Raw genomic sequence first — 22557 nt, forward strand, 5'->3', positions numbered from 1 at the left:
GCATAAGAGTTGGTCCGTGTAATGCTTGTATAGTGTTCTGCGGATAGGTTTCCAGCCACTCAAACTAAACTGCTAAACTTCCATGGGTTCATTTGAACACTTGAATGCAACTTCATTTTTTGATCCCAGCTCAGAACAAGAAAGTTACCAGTCTTCCTTTGTTCTGTCTTCCAAGTGCTAGTTTAATCCCTACCACTGCAGAATCAAAAGATGTAACACCAATGAAAGTACATGTAACAACCAAACTTTGAATATTCACCTGGAGGACACATAGAGTCCATGTGAAAATGAACCCACTTAGGTGTACAATGTTTTAGTGATTAAATTATGCTACTTTGGCTTTACCCCAGCTAGTGGTATACAGCATGCTTCAATCAGGAGAGCATGAATATGCATCCTCATCTAGAAAACCAAGGGAAAAACCTTTTGTGTACTTTTCTTTCTTGTCTCCTCAATAAAAATGTATTTTGTCTATTAGCATACCACAAAAGCCCCTCAATTCACTCAAAATCCTCTTGAATTTTTTTAGTTGGGACATTTCCAGTCAAAATAAAATGTGTTTATGACTATTTGACTTAGATTTGTCTTACTTGATCTAAACTCCTTTCAACAGTGTATCTGGATATCAGCATCATTTTGTCATAGCCCTTCACCCACAGGACTTTTTAAAAAATTCAAACCCACCTAAGTTTAATGCTAATTACTATATACCCATTGAAGCCAGTAGCAAAATAGCTTGAGAGACCTAAGAGAATAGGGTGACATTGCAAAACATTTTGGGTGAGCTGCTAGAAAAATCCAAGTATGCACATAATTTTATTATTGAATTTTTTGAATTTTTGGAATTTTATTATTGAAAAGTGTATTTGACATAGACAATAAGACATGAATGGGCATTGTTATGTTGGTTGTAATAATGTTTAGGGATTGTGTTAAAAGTCATTGGGCTGAAGAAGGTTCAGTGCTTATGACACCAATGACATCTTTCAAGTATCTAGAACTATAGTTATGTATACATTATATCAGAATGTGATGTTAGCTTGAAAATTAATGTTCATGTAAAATAAACCAAATAGAAGTACAAATCACAATTACTGAGATGAGTATAATATCACTAAGAGAAAAAACAGACGGTTATAAGGCTCCATTTGTGCCTAGATTTCTAATGGCATGTCTTAAATTTTGTATAAGTATAAAATGCCAAGCATCAAAATACACATGTGTTGTAGAATTCTCACTCCATGATTTTTGTGTCAGTATGCTGCCAGTATTTGCATCCCTGTGCCCACGGTTGCACAACAGATAAGTGCTACTCTAGTTGTAAAAGCTACTTGTGGCATTGCTGACTCTGGAGGTTCTTGGAGAATACATAGGTAAATCAGCCTCAGTGACTGAAGCAGAGCTACTCCTGTTGTGGTATTTATGCAGCTCACAGTTATTTCTTAGCAATACTAGGAACTGAGCTCTGGGAATAAGCAAGTAGTGGGTATCCATGTAATTTTTCTATGTTAAAAAAATGGTGCAGCAACATTGACAGAAACAGAACAAATAAAATGCATGTGAATATTGCTTTCTGGTTGGTAGCCAATTCCATAAATGTCTGTGAACAGATTATCATGTAGCCAATAATCAAAATATGAACATAATTAGACAGTGGACACATCTACATGAGGCATTTACTTGGAGTAGACTAACTATTTCTGCAGTAAAGTGTATCTGGTCTACACAAGTGGTACAGTTAGGCCAGAGTAAAATAATCAACTCTGCTGTAGGTTAGTATCAGCAGATACAAGTACTAACTTATGGTGGAGTTATTTATTCCACCACAATGCACATGTAGATGCTGACTAGGGCTGGCTGGGGCATGAGGGCACTACAGTGCTGGGCTGTCTGCCAGCTAGCCCTGCACTGTAGTACCATTGTGCCCCAGACAGCCCTCCTGCAGCATGCTGAGCTGGGTCGGAGCAGTACCAGGTTGGTAGGCTGGCTCCCTGGGCTCCTGGCCATCTGGGGCTGCACCACCCCAGCTCAACAAGCTGCAGTCTCAAGCGCATGTGTAAATGCTGCACCCAAGAGCAATACATTCTGGTGCAAACTGCTCTGAATTTTATTGTGTAGCATTAATGTTCACATGTAGACATACCCAGTGAGTGTCTCTTGATATATGACTTTCAGAATAGAACATTCTTTTTATCTCTCAAGGTATCTTACATGATCTTTGCTAGCAGCAAATTACTTGGAGTGAAACCTGTATAATTTTAATGGGATTATTCTGAAAAAAAGACTGTATTCTCTTGCTGTCATGGGTAGCAACACAGACCAAGGCAGGGTTTGTCCAATTAATGAGAAGAGTGATCACAACGGTCACTGTTTTGATATAGGAGGGAAGTTGTTTATTTTAAATGCCTTCTTTTATAATGCATACAAAGTATTAGAGTGGTGTTGTAACCATGATGGTCCAAGAAATAAGCAAAAACCAAGGTGATAGCTTTTATTGGACCGACTGCATAGTTGGGAGAAATGTAAAACAAGTTTTTGAGCCCCAGACCTAGAGAAAGGCACTTTGTGCCTGAATGCTTGTCTAGCATCTTTGCTAGCTATACCATTGGTCCAGCAAAGGATATTACTGAAATACCTTTAAAAGTGCTGGCAGTTTGGGACTGAAGACTGCACGACAGGTATAGAACACAGAACAGCAGTACTGCCTGTTTGACTTCTTTGCCAATGTCAGTAAACTCTGTATACTTCAGGGCTGGGTTGGTAATTATACTTCTGTATATGTTAACTTCTTGGCTTTTGTCTTGACACAACCCACAAATTGTGGTGGTGATGTTAATGAGGTAGAAAGCTGGTCTGATAGGAGGTGGAATGAAGCCATCAATTTAACTTTTTCACCAAAAATCAGTTGGATGGTAAATTTCTGTCACATGATCAGAAATACCTATTGATGCTTGGCAAGCCTTTAAACCAGTGATTCTTATCCAGGATGCTAGGGTACCCTGGGGTGGTACCAGATCCTTTGAAGGATTCCATAATGTGTGAAAAGATAAGCAAATAAGGTAAATAGAGAAACACAGGTTCAGGTTTGTTCCTGCCTGAACACTCCCCTGTCCCCCACTGCAAAGCTCCTCTGCAGAGGGTAAGAAACTAATATATAAAGTAGTTTTTGAAATTGGGTGCCACTCAATCCACAAAAGTTATGGAGTGGTGCCTTGACTACAATGAGGGTTCTATAAATCCCAAAAGGTTGAGACACAATGCTTCAGATCATGCAGAAGGTTATACAAATATTTTGTTAAGACTACTCTTAAAATAATGTGTTAAGCACACAAAATATGACACTTTATACTGTGTCATAGTAGTGCTTGCAAATTAATTCTTTTAAAACTAGGAAATATAAAAACAATATGATGTGAATTTAAATTACTTCTTACAGCAGGGCCTTCAGCATTCCTAGTGTCTCCACAAAATTGTACAACATTCCCTGGATTCTGACACCAAGCAAAGGTAAACCTTGTTAAAGTCATTAGACTTCATTTTAGTAATTTGTAGATATTAGCATTTTTTGGAGTTCTTTTTGTTTATACGGTAATACTGTGCATGCTATACCACATATATTTTTGGAGCAGTACTGTGACAGGGAACCCTAACCCTGTCATGAGGAAGAAGGTGCGCCCCTATAAGGCCAGAACCTTCTGGGTACAGAGGGCTGGGGAGGAAGGGGTTAACCGCTGAACTGGGATGGATAGTCAGCTGACCAGAAGAGGCAGGACTATAAAAGCCCTGGGTTGACAGGGGGCCAGCAGCCAAGGGGGAAGGTGCATCTCAGAGCCCCAGGGAGAGGCTTGGTGGGAAGTCCAAAGCCAGGAAGAGGGGAACTATAGAAGCCCTGGAGAGACAACAGCCGCACTGCAGCAAGGACTGGAGCTGATAGTGGGGAGCTGAAACACGAACTCTGCAACTGTAAGCTGACATACCGCTTCCCTTACTCACATTTTTGGGTGGCAGATATTGCCCACGGATGGGACTGTTTGTTTTCTTTTGGGTTATAGAATAAAACCGGTGGTTTGGGTGAGGCTATTAGGGGTTGGAGGAGGCCTCATTTTGGGGACCCACTCCAGAGTGGGATCCCCAGTGCCAGTGAGGGCGCAGCTTTTTGGGGGCACAGACCCTAGTGCCAGTGAGGGTGCAGCTTTTGGGGGCATAGCCCAGCACCAGTGAGGCACAGACAGACAGGGCTGCGGAGAGCCTGAGTGCCAGTAAGGGCACAGTTTTGGGACGATCTTAAAAAGGCCAGGAGCACCGGGGGGGGGGGGGGGTGTAAGTGTATATTTTTTCTATTGTTTGGATGGGTGGGGTTGCACCCGGGTTTTGAACTTGTGATCCCCTTGGCTGTGGGGCCGGCACACGTGCCTCTGGGCCGGGGTGTGCTGTGCCTCAGAAGGGAGCAGAAAAGGGGGCCAAGAGCCTCCAGGCACTAGAAGGAAGAGCTAGAGTCTAGCCCTGTTTGGTGGGTTTGGATGGAGAGGCCTAGCTAGAGAAAAAGGGGTCAGACCATCCTAGGAGAAACCCCAACATACCCAATATAATTGGCAGTCTCACGCTCGCATACTAATTTCCATCAAGACGTGGCAGGAGAGATTAGAGCAGGACAGCAGAGTTCCAAGAGGACTCCAAGGGTGCCCCACGTAAGGCGCGGATGACCCAGAAGATGGCGCTGGGGAGGGTGACCTGTTACAAGTACCCAACTTTGAGTTTGGAAATTTTGCAGAAGGGAGAAAGGGAAAAAATAAAGTTCAGAATTAATTTTAATCAAGTAATAATACATTATAAACTTAGAAATTCATGTATTTCAAGGAAATTTTTGAATAATTAACCTCTAAAATGCCAGGGACTACTCTTTAAGTTGGATTGAACCTTGTGCACATGTTTGGAATACCAAGGAGGAGGTTGTTGAGTTAGGAAAGGCAACAACAATATGATTTATCTGTCTTAAATTCTCTTTTTACTGTGGTCTGCTACATATCTATCTCTGTCTACATTTGAATGATTCTATCAACCACGTACTAGGAGGGCATTGACATCCTCACATGGTCAAGAAGTCTAGTTGTTCAATAATATATCTGTAGATGAATCTGACTTACCAGAGTGGTTGTACCAAAAGAATTGGAACCAGTTTGAAGTGTTTTCTTGTATCATTTTAGACCAGTGGTGTCCAACCTTTTAGAGTGGCAGTCTGGGTGTTTCCGACCTGGCTGCTCCATGGGCTACCACTTTGCTTTGCTAGGGAAGGAGGAGGGAAAGAGGAAGAATGCTTACCACTGGTATGCAGTGCCTGGTAAGGTAGGGGGAAGGGAAAGAAGGAAGGAGAGGTGAGCAATGCTTCTCTTTGGAGAGGCAAGAGGAAGAGAGCAGAGAGAGCTATGGAAGGGATCAATGGCACAGCACAGGGCAGGGAAGAGGATGTGCTGGGCTGAGCTGCTGCCACTGATCTCCCATGCTCTGAGTCAGATCCAGTCACTTTGAGGGCTGGATCTGGCCCACAGTCCATAGGTTGAGCAAACTCATGGGCTAGGGTCAGAATTATACATAAAATGGTATAAGTGATCAGAAACCAGTCTAAACCTGTAACGGAACAGGAGTTCAGTGCACATAGACTGATTTCAAAATGGCCAAACCCAGTTTAAAATAGGCCTGGGTGGATGTAGTATCAGATGTAATCAGTTTAGTTCAGACTGGGCTATCAAATGTCTGCCCCAGATCCCCTCCTGATTCAGGTTATCTTGCAGTCCCCCAACATCCCAAGATGCTACGTGGCCCCTCTGGTAAGCACCCCCCTTGCAGGGTGGGTGGGCTAGCCTGCACCAGTGCTTCTCTGCTCCTGTTGAGCTGAGCTGGACCCACCCTCTAGCTGTCACAGAGGTGTGGCAGCAAAGCCTCTGTTCCCCAGCCTGTGTCCTGCCTGCACCTGCGGGGCAGCAGGCCCTCCCCTCCCTGAGCCCCAACCCCTGAGAAGGGGCACCTCAGGGGGTTTCCTCTGCCCTGCCCCAGGCTTCCTTGAGCTGGGGTCTGCCTAGGTGTGGGGAGCTCTGTGCCATGGGGCATTTCCCTCCACACGGCTGGGCTGGCTGCTCAAACCCACTCCCTGTGAGTTTCTGACCCACAGGGGGAACAGAGGGGAAGGAGTCCCCCATTCTAGTGTTGGTCCCCCTGAACTGAGTACCTGCCCATGTGGAGGAAGCCCCAAGCCTTGAGGGGTTTCCCCTGCCCTGGGTCAGGAAGCTTCCCCCCTGAGGCATGGGGCTCCCCCCATGTGGGCAGGTGCCAGGCTGTGTGAAACCAGCACTGGAACAGGGGACTCCTTCCACCCCTGCCCCCTGTGGGTTAGAGACTCACAGAAGTGACGGCTAAATAGCTGACATGGCCACTTGGTGGGGACGAATCACCTTTGACATGGGGTTCCCTGCAGCTGTTCAGATTCTTTGCCCTAGCCCAGGCTCCCCCCACATGGGCAGATACCTGACTCGGGGGGGGGGGGGGAGTGGCACTGGGATAAGGGCTCCTTACCCCACTGTGAGGGGACAGCAAGGGGTTGGGACCATGTCCCATGCAGCCAAACAAGATGGCCCTCTGCTCAGCTGGGCTGGGCAATGGCCGGCAGGCTAAGAAGCATACTTGAGCACCTCCTGCCTTGTGGTCTTGGCCAGTGCAGGCATCGCCTGCCTTTCTTAACCGAAGAGTGACTGTGAGTTCTGTTCATTATTGGTCCATTCTGGGCAGCTTAGAGAAACCTATGAAGATTGGATCGATTCCACCTCAGGCTTTTTGAGTGTCTTCATTTAACCATGAATCCTTGTCTTCAAACATGAACCCTTCTCTTTCTTTTTTTTTGACACTCATTGAAAATATGTGATTCTGAAGGAGTGTAGGGATGTCCTGATGCTGCAGAGACTTACAGATTTTTTGTGACCTCAGGATCTTTCTTTTTTCTCCTTTTTTTTTCATCCAATAGCACTCAGAACTGGGAATCTGCAGTTAAAATAAGATGATTATCTGACCTGAGTTTTCTTTGATAAACAGAAACAATAGCAAAAATGTGTTTGCTATAAATGCCCTTTGGGCTCAGTTAGACAATACCAGGCTCTGAATCATGACAGTCACAAAATATTTTGTTAATCTACTGCACTCAGATGTCTATGGGCTGACTATTGCTAACAGCAAAATGATCTGTCTGCTTTGATCTTACCTTTTTTCCTGTGTACTAGACACTCTTGGCATAAGAAAAAGTACAGCTATGAAAAAGCAGAATTGAGTTCTGAAAGAATCAGGCATTCAGAATGAGCAGAAATTAATTTTTTTTCCCTTCAGTGAAGTGTATTTAAGGTTCCTATACAATACAAAATCTAAATTTTTCACATGGTTGATAATAAAAATAACTGAATAATGTAGGCCAGCTACAAGGGTAGTTTATCTGCTTTGTAAATAAATCAGACATACTTTGAGTGAATATATGGCTTGTCCTTATAAGCAGCTGCAAAGAAAGGCAATGAAGCATTGAAAGCTTTATTATATTGTTCTTTAGTATTAAATTGTATCATAACAGTCTGCCCTAGACTGAGAAAGCCGTGTCTCAGCTGTGGTGCACCCAGAACAGATCAGGGTGACAATCCGTGCATGATGACTTTTCCTTCCAAGCCTGTTCAGGTCTGCTGGCCCGCATGTAGAACATAAGGAGATAAAGTTCAATATATTCTCTGCTGTTATCACCAGTCCTCCACCAGTGTCTGAGAGGATAGGGTGGCCTTTTTGTGCCTTTTTCCTAACTCAGAGTGATTCTCAATGCAAGTAAGCCACATGATAGAATAGAGTAAGGAGGAAGAGGGATGAGATAATCTTTCTATGTATTAGCAGCACAAAGAATTTATGAAGAAACGTGATATAAATTGCAAATATTAAAGAAAAATATCTGGTCCTGACAGCCTGCCATATGTAGTTGTTTTTATTGTATGGATACTTCTTTCTTGGGGTCTGTTGCTCAGAAATATAGGTTATGAGTTTTTGAGATGATCTGTGTGGATAGCAGATGACAGCCTAGGTGGATCTCCATTGAACTGTATTTGCAAATACTACCAGTTAATTCAGAGTAGTGTTTTTGTATGAACAAAGCTGGGCATGCACAAAAGACTACATGCATTCTCGGAAAGTTCTGATCCATTTTGAAAATGGATATAATTTGTGTTTGTGGTTAAGAATGGACATGGTCCAGATTTTTTTTATTATTAATGCTACATTAATGTCAAACTAACTTTTGCTAAAAATGAATAATAATAAAACTAAACCATTTGTTTTTGGCTCTGTAATTTTTTATGCTAGTTGGTAATATTAGTGTCTCATAATACTTCCGTGCTCAGGCATGGATCACCAGTTTCCTTCATGGAAGAGAGAACCCCCACATTTTTGCTAGCATTCTACTCCTTCAAAAACTCAGAGGGGTTATTCCAGAGGTCAGAGTTTCTGCAGTTGGGCACAGGACTTGAAGTGTGGTAGAGGGAAGACTGAGCAGTATGTGTGTAATCTCCTCTATCTGTCTTTGTGAAGTAAAGTTGGTAGGGTCCTAGGAACTGTAAGAGTTTCCTTCTAAGGGGATCCAGGCAGCAACCTCTGGCTGTGAAATGCCAAGTATCCAGGACTTCAGGGAGACTGTGCTACAAGAGGGCAAAATTAGGATGTGGAGGCAAAAGATATGGGATCCATAGAGTATTCCTGAAGATGTTCTTGGCATCCTGAGATTCCCTGGATTTATCTGTGAGGTTAGTAAGCTGGCTGTAGGCTCTGTTCTGCCACAAGATAATCTTTCTGTGCTACTCCTCAAAGTGAAATCTTGTGAGGAAATATTGAGGAAACTTCTTTTCCATAATTCTTCCTTAACGGTATTCCTACTATAAGGGTATCTGGACCAAAATATTTCTTTTAAGCAATTTAGAGAGTTAAAGATTGAGTCAACCCAAGGGTCTGTTTTATTTGTATCAGTCAAAAATAATCCAAGCCAAAGTATCTGATGACAAATATGTGAAAAATCTAACATATTTGATAAGAAAATAATGCCAGAAACTTCACATTGACTTGGTTCATCCTTATTCATGAACAGAGATGAGTCACAATCAAGCATTGGCTTGAACTTAGTTCAGCTTTTCATTATGTTGCCCATCTCTACTTCTGTCATGTGGAATAATGACTTTCTAACATAATACAATTAGGCATCTCAGAATTCAACTTTTGCCTACTCTGTGCATGTATATATTTGTTCCAATGAAAATCAGCTGGAGGCAAGCACCTGGCCTGGAAAATTTAATCCCAAATAGTTAAGTTTGGTAAATTTATAAGCAAGTGAAAACAGTCTTATAATATTTGTTTATTTATGAGATTAATATGCTGCCTTTCCAACAAAGGCTTGTCGTGGCTTATAGAAGACAGCAAAACAAGAAAAACAAAACAGGAGAAACAAAATAACTTAGAAAAGCCAACAGAGTATATCAAAGCTCCACTAAACAATATCCCATCTTAGTTTTGCCTGCCTAATAGCTGCTAAAGAAGGTCTTGTAGCGGATCTAGGCTTGGGTTGTGTGAGCCTCAAGGGGGAGGGAGTTCCAGAGTGGAGGGGTGACTACCAAGAACAACTTCCCTGGTTCCCTGCTTGGTGCTCTGATGGTATTTGGAGGATTTTGCTATTGTCTGGCCTTGGGACCAAGATGGCGCATAAGGGAGAAGGCAGTCCCTTAGGTATATAGGGCCCAGACAATTTAGGGCTTTATAAGTCAAAGCTAGCACCTTGAATTGCACCTGCAGAACTATTGGGAGCAAGGGCAGACGCTGCAGTGCTTCTGGTGATCAACCCTTCTCAAAAGGCAGGTGGTCTTCAAGGGCAGCCCTATGTAGGAAATATTTTACTGATCTAGCCTCCAGGTTGTGAAGGCATAGATGATGGTGGCCTGATCCACATCTGAAATAAAGGGTCACAAGCTTTTCAGATGGAGTTGGTGAAAGGCACTCCTAGCCACTGCTTCTACCTGGAGATCCATGTGCCACACAGGATCCAGGAGCACCCCACAGCTTCAAACCTGAGTGAGAAGGGGAGGTCAAAATCCATCCATGATAAGTGTTCCATTCCTCCCTCTCCCTAGGTCACTGCCCAGCACCATCACCTCTGTCTTGTCTGGATTTAGCTTCTATTGGTTTTCCTGTATCCACACTCCAACTATAGCCAGGCATTGGGAAAGGACAGAGACTGTGGGAACTGGATCAAATGAGAAAGAATGACAGATCTGGATGTCACCAGCATACTAATGTCACCTCACACCGTATTTCATAGATTCATAGACATTAGGGCTGTAAGGGACCTCAAAGATCGTCAAGTCCAGCCCCCTGCCCCAGGGGCAGGAAGTCAGCTAGGGTCAAAGGATCCCAGCAAGCTCAACATCCAAACATTTCTTGAATGAGTTCAGAATAGGTGCCTGCACCAGTCCTGGAGGGAGTCTATTTCAGGTCTTGGGGGCTTGGACAATAAAGTAATTTTTTCTTATGTCCAGTCTAAAACAGTCTTGCAGGAGTTTATGACCATTGGTCCTTGTTTTTCCTTGGAGCGCTCCGGTGAACAGACGTTCTCCCAGATCCTGATGTATAACCCTTATGTACTTATAAGCAGCCACCAGGTCCCCCATGAGCCTGTGCTTTTCCAGACTGAAGAGTCCCATGGCTCTCAACCTTTCTTCATAAGGTCTATTCTTTTGCCCTCTGATCATGCAAGTGGCTCTCCTCTGGACTTTCTCAAGCTTCTTGACATCCTTCTTGAATTGCAGAACCCAGAACTGGATGCAGTACTCTAGCTGCGGCCTCACCAAGGCTGAATACAGCAGGAGGATGGCATCCTGAGATTTACTTGGGATATCTCCTCACGATCTTGCTCAGTGGCCTTATATACATGTTGATCAGGAGGGGTGACAGGATAGAGGCCTGTGAGATCTCACAGGGGAGGCCTCAAGAAGATGAACACTTGCCCATCAGTTTGTGACCTCCTTGCTAGAAAGAGTTCAACCAGTTAAGAACTGTCTCACCAATACCTACCAGGTTATGCAAAAGCTTTATCAGCGCTTCATGGTTAATTGTATGAAAGTCTACTGAAGTATCTAGCAGAATCAGCAGGGCAGAATTTCCCCTATAGATCTCCAGACAAAGATAATCAACAAAGGCCATGAGCACAGTGTGCATGCTTTATCTAGGACAAAAGCCAGACTGACAAGGGACCATGAATTTGATCATTTCCAGATATGCGTGGAGCTGTCAGGCAACCACCTACTTAGTGGTCTTCCCCAAAAAGAGGAGGTTGGAGATAGGGTGGTAGTTGTCTGGGGAGTCATCTTTAAGCAATGGTTTCTTTAATAGGCCAGACAATTACAGGCTGAAGAATGTCTGGCATTCTGCCCTCCCAAAGCTATGCATCAACAACCCCCACCAGTAGTGGCCTCAGTCTTCCTCAACAGGCTTTTACAAGCCAAGATGGGCATGGATCCAGCTCACAGCTGGTTGCTCACATTCCCCCCAAGCACACCCTCTGTGTCAGCAGGTGACAGCAGATGAAACAGATCCATATAAACTGGATGTGGCAATTAAAATCATCACAGCAAAGAGAAGAAAGCATCAGACTATTTTGTGTTACCAGCCCTACTTGAATAATTCAGGGTGTTAGTATACTATTCAGTCAGTCCTGTGTAGCATTTGGTGCAGAAACACACTGCCTCTTGCATTTTCTGGGTATGAAGAGATCATACTCTTCTTCTTGGCCCTCACTAATCTCCTGTTGAGGCTATACTGGCTGCCAGGTGGACTTCTGGAGGTGGGTTCAAGGTGCTTTGTTCTACTCTAACTAAGTTCTACATAAACTTTCAGTTGCTATGATCCCTCTGATAGCCTAACTTTAGAAAGAATCAAGTCCAGTGTGTGTATTTGCAAAGATTGTGTCCTATCTGTTTTTTTTCCTCTACTCCTCCCAGACAACTTCAGTATAATGGCACCAATCTTTGCTGTAACCATTGGTTGCAAATACTCTGAAGCAGCAGTTCTAACTTTATCTTACATGTGTGAGGAAGAGAAGAGTGTCTCTTTACTATAGGAAATAAATTCCATTTTAAGCTACAAAAGGATTTCTGTTTTAGCAGGACTGAGGGAGGATTAGAACATGGAAAAGATTTTGAATTCCCAAAGCTTATATGAGTTTTTATTATACAATAACAAAGTCCAGCCCCTCTATTTACGGGAAAAGGGGAAACTGGGGGGGGGGGGGGGCATGGGACACATAAGGGGATTATGTTTAACTACTAACCCCAATAATACTTGTTATTTCTCTATATTGCCTGCTATACTGAGATCCCCAATCTCATACATCATATAAAGATCAAAGATCATCATTGTATGGCTCCAATAGCACCTTCTGCAAGTGGGGAGGACCTTGTTACACGCTGCACTTTGAGCTGCTTACATGTTGATTGGTGTTAGTGCTAGATGGAGTTTGGAGCAGTCACACTTTAAGTCTAAAAGCTTTCTCTGACTATTTCTGACCTGCACATCTATGACTTGCCACAAAAGGGCAGGTGAGCATGGGCTGGACTAGGAGCTATAGCTGTGAGTTGCCATTAGACAGCTGGTGAGCCAGGACAGGATTCTATCCCTGCTTTACTTGGGGTATGTGAGAGATGGGTTGGGAGGGGGGGGGGCAGGAACATGAAGTGGGGAGGTGGAGAATTAATGGTATGAGGATGGGTAATGAAATGAAAGGTGGAAAGGAAATGGGGGTAGGGGACGGGTGGTGAAATGAAGGAAGTCAGCCACTGAAAAATAAAAGGTGGCTGGGAGGTGGGAGCAGTGAAGGAAGGTGCTTTTGGGGGACCTACTGTGCCTGCCCCAGATCATGAGGACCTAATTTACCCTATTTTGTTCCCCCTCTCACTTTAGACACTAGCTGTCTTGTTCTCTGCAGGCTGTTTGCATGGGGTTGCACCCCTGGGGTGGGAAGGTCATACCCCTGGTGTCAGGAGGGGGATCACCCCTGAGCAGCAGAGTTCAGGGGGTAGAGAGTTTGTCCACACAGAACAGGAGGGTGGTGGAGGGGACACTGCATCCTGGAACACTGGAGGACTGCAATTTGGGCAGTTCATCTGTGGGGAGTGGCCAAATATTAATGGGACATGACTTGGATAATGTGATCAGAGATAAACCTGCCCGGGAGTGGATGGAACTTTAAGCCACTGAATGTGTGCTTAGGACTAGTTTCAGGTGTTAATAAGTTGGACAATACAGGGGTTAAGAGCTCCAGGACCTGCCTAAAATTAATGTGTAACAGGACCCTAAGACATTAGTTAAGGTAATGGAATAATGGCAGAGGTAGCAGTAGACCTAGCAACTCATGAAGCCTTTATTTTTTTGGGACATGGCCAGTATTTTTCTGTCAAGCAGAAGTAAGTAGTATCAGATGAAGGCATGCTGTCATCTTTAGCTTCCAACATAGCTTCTTTTCAGTCAGTTTTTGAAAAAATGGTGGGGTTAAGATAATTAGCACTAATCCAACTACAGTTTCAAGATACCTTATGCAATTTGTGGGTGTTATGTTTTATGATGGCTCATTTCCACTTTACAATGCATAACTGATTGAAAAGATGATTTTTTCTTGCTGGATTCCCTACAGTTCACATTAATAGAACTATCATAGAAGTACACTTTTTTATAATATGAAAATAAGCATCTGCTACATTTTTCATAGGAAAGTGTGCAAAGTGTCATTTCATTTTGTAAAGGAAATCAACGAAAAGTGTGTCATGCAGGAGGAAAAAGAGTAGAAACTCAGTAGTGCAAATAAGCAGGGCATTTTCAAGAGCTACTTGTATCACAGAAGGAAAGAGGTGGAGACATCTCATCTTATAAGACAGAAAAAGAATTTGACCTTTAAGAAAAATATTCACACTACACATTGCTCATGGTCTTAAATGTTTTGTTGACAATAAAAATCAAGCGTAGTTTAAAGCCAATTAGAGCTGGCTTAATTTTTGAAGTACTTGAGAAAATGAGATCATTTTGCATATATGATAAAGTAGAATTTTGCCATAGCAAAAGGTTGGAACATTCTGAACCACAGTTTTTACTCTTTTCCCCTTTTCCTTCTGTCACTGTATTTATTTTTCTCCTCTTTTTGCAATAGTATTTAACTAAAAACTCCACTGAAGTGAACAAAGCTTGTTTTGGGACTGCATTTTTGTATGTATTTCTAAAGGGATTTATAGACAATCGTTATGAGCACTGCTATATTTTTAGTAGTCCCCTCACTTGCCTATTAAATACAGAGCTGAACAATAGTAATTACTGCACAAATACCAAGGTCCCAAAGTAGCACCATTCACTTCACTGAAGAGCTGCTGTGAAAGCGCATTTAAAAAATAACCCATGGTGACAAGAGTAGGGAAAGGAAGGAGTGTGCAGTTCAAAGAGCTTTTTCTAAGGGAGCATAATGCATTTATATGTATGCAGGATTCTTTCCCTCTTTTGTTTGCATTTGTCCTATGATGGAATAGAACCATGTGAGCACCTTGTGGGTAGATAGTGAGTGAGTTCTTTAATGAATAGAAAGTCATATATAATTATGGCAAACTCAAGTCAAGAAGTAAGGCATGGTTGGATAGTTAAAGAGAGGATTTCTTTGTCAGAGCCTTCACGAGCCTTCTTGAACTTTAAGATTGATATCTCAGGGAATATGCAGTACCAATCCAAGTAATAGATACCCTCATGGTAGATGGGAAGTCAGTCTTGGCATAAATAGGGAGGAGTGGAAAGAAGGAAAGGTGACAAAGCTCTATGAGGGGAATCTAGGGCAAGACAAATCCTAGGGTGGGACGGGAAGGGGAAGGAAAGAGAGAAGTATAAAGTAGAGAAAGAAAGCTGAGGGAGGTTGTAAGCCCTAGATCATTGCCTATGCTACAGGTTTTTAAAACTTCCATCTTTGCTGGTGCTTTGCCGCTGGTGCTTTGCCACTGGTGCTAGCAGTTGGAGGGAGCTCACTGGAAGTAGCTTGTGGTGTTTTCACCACCATTTCTGTCACCCTGGAGCTGGATAAATCTAATACTGCTTCCACAAGGCTCAGTCCTTGGTACTGTCATAACATTTTCTTTATTTGTATACGGTGGTTATGCACTGACAGACAATGGTAGGTTCTGTATTCTCTGCTCTGCAGTGGGGACTTATTTGTTTTCAAGAATGCTGCAAAAATAGAAGAGATGCTGACATACTTACCCTTTTTTTTTTTCTTCACCTGGCCTTTTTTTAGAAAATAGAAGGTTTCATGAGAAATATTCCATTTTTCCCAAGGTTTTCCTTTAAGTTTGGGACAACCTGTCAATACAAATATTTATTGTTTACACCTCCTATTATCTTGTTTCCCTTTATAAGTAGTGCTCATGAAGATTGTTTTTTATTGAATAGCAAGATAGAGAAGGGCAACCTCTTTCTAAACTTTTCTATCTCAAATTTTCTGAGATTAAATTTTCCAGTTACATTTTCCACGCACATTTTCAAACAAAAATAACTTCCTTCTCAAAACCTTTGGAATAAATATATTTTAGCTTAATTTTTAAATGATATATTTTCCTCAAAATTGGTTCTTCAGTCACCTTTGTAATAGCTTTATGTTCTCTTTCCCCACACCTTTTAGATGTTCATTCTTAAAATGTTTATACCTGTCCCCAGTCTGTACAGTTTATTTTCCTGAGTTTTTACATTTTACAATAGCAGCATGATATTGCAGCAGAAGCTCTAGGTCAGATGTTTTGGGATCAATGAGAATTTTGGTATTCATTTCAGTGGGACCAGGATTTCACTTCTGTCTCAGGTATCATACACTTCATGCTCCCTCTGAATTGAACTTTTGTAGGTAAGTTTTTGTAAAGTTTTTAATTCTTCACAAGTGTCCAATGGTGGATCCACTGTCTGGCTCAGGAGTCTTACTCAATACCATGCTTGCTGCATTAGAAAGGAACAGACACACTGACTTTGCTTGCCTTTCCTTTAAAAAAGAATTGCTTGTTATATCTATTTCTGGAATTTTGATTTATTAAATTAGTAGCTAAAAGCCATCAAAACCAGAAGAAGTTCAGGGTGCCAAGAATGTTGTTTTAAAGGACTATTATGTAGGAACTGAATTTCAATGTTGCCATCCAGGTTGAAGTCTCCACCCTCTAGTCCTGTCAGTTTTAATTGTGCTAGCTGAGCAAGAGTAGAGCAGGTGACTCACTGAACTCAATAGGATTGTAAAGACACTTCAAGATTTCTAATGTTCTGAAACAAAATACATCTATGACTGGGGTAGACAGTTAACTTTCTCCTTAGCACATTAAGACTTTTACTTTAGCAAGTGCAAATGAATTTCTGATTTATATTCTGTTTTTTTCTGATGCCCTAGAAATATGTTCTACATAAATAAACATAGCTTTGGGCCTGGATAGCAGGAATGAAGTATAACTTGCAATTTCTTCAAAGCAGTTGTCATTACTTGTCACGATTCTAATTGAATATTATGAATTATAAGAAGTCTTATGCGAGAGGCAAGGATTATCTTTTATCGGACCAATTATGTAGTTTGGATAAAGTTTTATGAAATGTGATTACAAAATATCTCACTTTTCTTTATCCAAAGAAAATGTAAAGTGAAGTCTCAGCTGTTTGCTATTTGAACTGTGACAGGAAAAGCCACGTTACTTAAGTGAGGATTAATTTATTATAACTATAGAATGCGTCCATTCAATTGCAGTATATACAGACTGAACTGGAACACAGAAATGTATTTCCTGTTTTATTGCAACTCATTTAATCAGAGTTTGTACTCAGTAGAGAGCACTGTAATAGTAAGTTGGATGTATACAAAGGATGTTTATTTCAAATATTTCATGCATGTAAATGTTTTAAACATGAGTTGGCAAAAACACTTTGCATAAAATGTGCCACAATGCAACTGCCTTCTTTAAACAAAACAAGGTTGTTCTGTTTGCCTGTTAAGTCAGCTTTAGCAGTTCTTAGAAATGTCATTTATTAAATGTCACGCTAATTACTTGTAATATCAACCCTGAAAAGCAAACCTTTGTGAGTGCACTTTCAGAAGCTTTACTCTTCTCTGTTCCCAGTCTGTCTGGTACATTTTTACTAGAGTAAACAGAATGATGGTTTCACTCATACAGTAAACCATTTGATAAAAAATTAAGGTTGTTTTCTATATTTAAGAAAGCATTAAATTTTCTTTGATGACAGGAAATGCAGCATCTATTCTAATTGAAAAAATAAGAGGTTTTAAAGGAATAACCTATTCTAATTAAAAAAGAGGTATTAAAAGAATAGCCCTCAGGTATGCCATCCGTTATCTCTCAATATCTCTGAAACTTGTTGGGCAGAGACTACCTCATGAGTTGAGGAGACAGTTTATTCCTCGTGCCATTTGAATACTTAGTTTCTCTATGGAGACTGACAACAAAGGTACAATTAGTGCCAATTGAATAGCTGTGTCTGTAATGTGAACCATTATATATTTTGTTAGCTGTTTGGCACTTGGAGCATATTACCAACAATAGCTGCAATCTTAAAACAGTAACTGATCTTTCCTTAAAAGGCAGAGATTGATACAGGGAGCCAACTTGCACCTTTGTTTTAGGTATCAAAACTCTTTATGTATGAAGATGGCTGCATCAGGCAGGAAAGATGGAACTGGAATGATGTCTTTAATTGAAAATTTAAATATAAACTAATTAAAGATTTCTATTACCTCTTGACCACAAATTGGCAGTGATTGGGGGTGAAAGTCCTACAGCATAAGGAGGCTCTGAGACAGCCTCAGTACAGATCTGTCTGAGCAACAGTATGACTATAGCACATACTAGCCTACCTGTGTTACTTAATAATTTATCTCTGAAGACATACCTCATATTAGTGGCTCAGGGTCCTATTAAATTATTTCCTTAAGTAAAGACAACGTAATGTTGATGATTCATTTTATATGGTGATAAGTCCTGGGTGGGATTGTAGAAGGATTTGTCTTGGAAAGTAGAGCTGTAAGTGAGGTACCACCTACAGGAAGTGGCTTCAGAGGAAGTTGAGAATAAATTACAAGGATTGAGGATGGAAATGAAAAAGGGATGTTGAGACAGGATTAATATTTTGCATTGCAATAGCACATAGAAGCCTCAACTGACATTAGAACTGCACTACATTAGTTTCTGTAGGCTATCTATTTTGACACACAAGTAAGTAAATACACCCAATTTTACAAATAGACAACCAAGGCAGCAAGAGCCAAATATTCATGACATTTAGGGTTCCACAATACAGACAGGTGCCTAATAGAATTTTCAGTGTCCTAGGGGCCTAACTCTTATTGATTTCAGTGGGATTTCAGAATCTAAGCTTTTGCAAATCTAAGTAGTCACCATGCCATATTAAAAATCTGATCCTAGGAAAGTGAATGAATGACTCGCTCAGAGTCACAAAGGAATACAGCTGGGCAAAATAGTTTTTGGATAAATAGCTCATTCAGTGAAAAAGTATTTTTTTTCAGTGCATTGCTGAAATCTACAAATAGTTTTTTTTTTCTTTTGAAATTGTGAGAATTATCTTGTTTTGGCATTTTCAAAATGGAATGTTTTTTCATTAAAAATGATACTTCATTCAGAAGTTTGCCCAAATTTAATTGTAATAAAGAAGGAAAAGTGAAAAAAACCCCCAAAACCTGAAAACCACTTGAGATTATTTTTATTCAGTTCTTTGGTTTGCTCAATGAAAATTAATTATGGAACTTGGATAACCTCAAACAGGGGCCATTGGCTTAGCCAGATGGCTACAGTATCTTTTTCAAATAAAGAAACTGAAAAAAATTAAATGAATATCATTGTATATAATGTTAACATACCTTTTTCAAAGATGCATATAATGGATTTCAGATGAGATCCTAAATATGCTTGCAACTCAAATTAACAAAGAAACCTCAAGGACATCATAGATTTATAAATTACAATTACTTATTATGTATTCTTTACTGCACTTGTTTGGCAATGCTTATAAAATATATATAAAAAGCCCTACTAAAGCCCTACTAAATACCTCAGTCAAATGCAAAAGATTGGAATCCCTATATAAAACTGTTAGAGTTGCGCAGTTTTATTAAAAAAGAGGAAATTTTATAGAAAGAATAATATGGACAGTTAACTAAACCAGAAGTGCAACCTGCAGCTTCTCCGATGAACTTGATTCTTATTTACCATATTTTACAATTGCAATAGACCTTAAAGGAGTTACATATTACCATCACATTTACTCTAAGGACCTTTTATACTGCCAGAGAGGCTTTTAGAGAACTGAGTATGAATATGAATCTGACCCAACATTTTTCCTGTTCAGTTAAAGTATACAATTTTAAATGAAATTTAAACAGTTCAAATGAACCCCCCAACACTTAATTATTCAAACAATTAGGATTTAAATTGACAAATAGGATCCTCCCCCCTTTTAATTATACAGATAATCAAACTATGAACTGCTAATTCTATCTTCTGGCTCTTAATTGTTTGTAAGTACTCAAAGATTAAAACTGAATGTCCAATTAAAAAAGACATTAAACTATTGTAAGAGTTTATAAAAAGATAACACAAGTTTTGAATTAAATGGTCATTGGGGAGGAGAATACTGCTAGGAACTGTGGTTTTAAAATGACTTTTCCCACCTTTTTATTGCATTGTACAAAAGTAGGTTCCTCAGGATTTTGCATCAACCTTCAATTTTGCGTTAGAACAAGGAAGGAAATGAAACAGCTCAGATCAATGAAGCGATCTCCTACAATGGAGAGATCGGCACACCAAAATTAAAAGATCAATGGGAACTGGGAGGAGAAGTTTTTGTTTTGGACCTAATCGATCTCAATAGGTGGCACAGAATGTGGATAGGGAAAAGCAAAATTATACTCCAAAGCAAGTGGCATAGTGGTTGGCATAAGAATAATGGGTAAGGACAATTTCTTCTATTTTTGTTATGCTGAGATGTAACGCACTGGCTCCAGCACTCCACCCACTTGGGGCATTTTCTTTTTTCTTCTCCCCACTGATCTCCTTATGTTATTATCAATATTTATTATGTCATCAGACAGCAGTATAGTTTCTGCGTAATAAAAAAAATGTGGGTCCTGGCTGTACGAGTATGCAACTTAAACAAAATCTTGCAAAGCACCTTGATTTCTGTGACTATCAAAAACAAATGTACATGTTTCCAGTTGCTCTAGTGGCTGAGTAACTTACAATCTTTTTCATATGTTTTCTCATTTTATACATAAGAAACTAATGCAAAGAGAAACTGAGAGTAAAATTATCTGAAGTACCTAATTGATTTAGAGTCTTAAATCCCTATTTTTTAGATCTCTTTCATGCTGGTCTATACCATGAGAGGCAGACCTTGGAGGGATGGAATAGGCCTGAGCCAGAAGTTTGCTAATGGAGTTGCTCTGGTCTCATCCCCAGTGGCTGCTCTCTGCCTGACAGAGACCAAGGGCTTGAGAGTAGAGTCTGAGGATGAGCCAGGAGTAGCTCCTACCGGGTTACCATCAGGCCTGAGAGTGGCTGCTGGGGATGAACTTTCAGCTCAGGAGCTTGCTCAGCTCAGCTGGGCTAGCCAGTTTTGACCTTCCTAGGATCCACCCTGACACGCCATAGTGAAATGCAGCCTTAGTTAAGTAAGGCGTCAGAATGGGATCCACAAAATGCAGCATACAGAGCAGTTATGTGCTTACACTAGCCAATAGGAAACATGGCTGTCAGTGCTGTATCTTAAATCCTATGCCTCTCTAGGGGCATTTGTACATGACAAGGGGGTTTAATTCTCCCTGAAATGAAGTAGTATGTTTTTTTGTTTTGTTTTTTTTAAACACCACTTCAATTTAGGGCTAAGTAAACCCCTGTGTCATGTACACTTGAGTTGGAACCCAATCCTTACCTGCCTCTCCAGTGGTGGGAAGGGGAAAGAGAGCTGTTGGGGAAGGGGAGGGAAATGGTGCTTCCCCCCCTGACAGTGGCAGCCTCCTTCCCACAGGCACCTGGCTTGGGCAGTCCCAGGGAGCACCACAGCCATGGAGGCAAGCACTGGGCCCCCGTGTAACTCAGGCAGGCAGGCAGGTAGGCTCCAGGGTGGGGGGATAGATGGGGGAGAAAGATCAAGCTTGTTGTTTTTGTTTTTTTTTTCCCTTCTGTGGAGCCTGCTTTTCCAGGCTGCTGCTGCGCTGCCTGCACGGTCTGCCTGCACAGCCCCTGAGCCTCACGGATCCTGGTGCTTCCCTTCGTGGTTGTAGGGTAGGAAACTAAAATGCACAATATGCCACCGAATGTGCAAACAGCAATTCCATTAAAGCGGTGCAAAAGGCATTTAACCTGCTTTAAATTGTCATCTACAAATGCCATAGGGGTTCAGTTCTTTACTTAGTGGTACACCAAGTGGTGCCACTCCACTCTGTGTTCACCTCATGGAACCTTCTCCTGAAGCTATATACTTCAGATCAGTTTGTCAAAAACAGAGCAGAAGTCACTCTTCTCAAATGTGGTCTAAAAAGTCCCTCTCTTACCCAGTAGTTTAGCACTCAACAGGATGTGGGAGATGCACACTCAAGTTCCTTCTTTCCTTGAGGGATTTCAAACTTGCATCTCATCAAAGGATGCCCTGAATACTGAGATAGAGAGTTATTCTCATCCTTCTGCTTCCATTCAGTAAATCCTGAATACTCTCTTTCAAAGTGGAGCAGTTACACTGGGGGGGCAGGGGTTGGGAGGAGGAGCAGAGAAGGCATCTCCCTCTCCACTAATATAACCTATAGCCTAGTGGGCATAGATAACTCTATAACCTAATACAGAGATTGGCAACCTATGGCCTATAGGTCTGTAGAACCATTGGATCTGGCCTGCAAGACATGGGGCTTCATTGGCAATCAGTGGAGGGGGCTTCAGCTGCCAGTGCTCTCATTTTGCCACCACAGAGACAGGTAGTGGCAGTGACTGGGTCACAGCACCCACCCATCTCTAACCCATGTGGTTCATTCCTACCTGGAGCTGGAAAATGTTGCCTACTTCTGATCTAATGGACACTTGAATGGGCATGGATGAGTCTCTTTCCACAAGGGCTGCTGCTGTACTACATTAAACACTCTTTGGGCAAAATACACAGTCTTTAGAGTGGTTACTGGAGACCCTTCCCAGTAAGTGTGCTGAACAGTAGGCCACAGAGTCAAGCTGACTTTTGTGTGATCTCTCTCTGGAGATCTGACTCTTGAATATTCGTCTCCTAAGTAAAACCATTTCAAAAAGAGAGGTAGAGAGTGCTCCCCTCCCCCTCCCCCCGAATAGCTGATAGCCTGGTGGGTGGGGTGATCTCCCAGAAGGTGGAAGATGTGGGTATGACTCTCCCTAGGCAGAGGGAATGGAACCCACGTCTTCCACATTATGGGTACAG

At 41.5% G+C, this 22557-nt stretch overlaps 1 protein-coding gene across 1 annotated transcript in view; it reads left to right on the forward strand.

Moving 5' to 3' along the window:
• Positions 1 to 22557, forward strand: part of IQCM (IQ motif containing M) — a 198119-nt gene that overhangs the window by 24621 nt on the left and 150941 nt on the right. Inside the window, exon 5 of the mRNA XM_019478174.2 lies at positions 3437 to 3507. Within this exon, the coding sequence (XP_019333719.1) occupies positions 3437 to 3507 (71 nt within the window). The remainder of the gene's footprint in view (positions 1 to 3436; positions 3508 to 22557) is intronic.

The sequence above is a fragment of the Alligator mississippiensis genome, chromosome 2 (assembly GCF_030867095.1).
Source record: "Alligator mississippiensis isolate rAllMis1 chromosome 2, rAllMis1, whole genome shotgun sequence".
NCBI lineage: Eukaryota > Metazoa > Chordata > Crocodylia > Alligatoridae > Alligator > Alligator mississippiensis.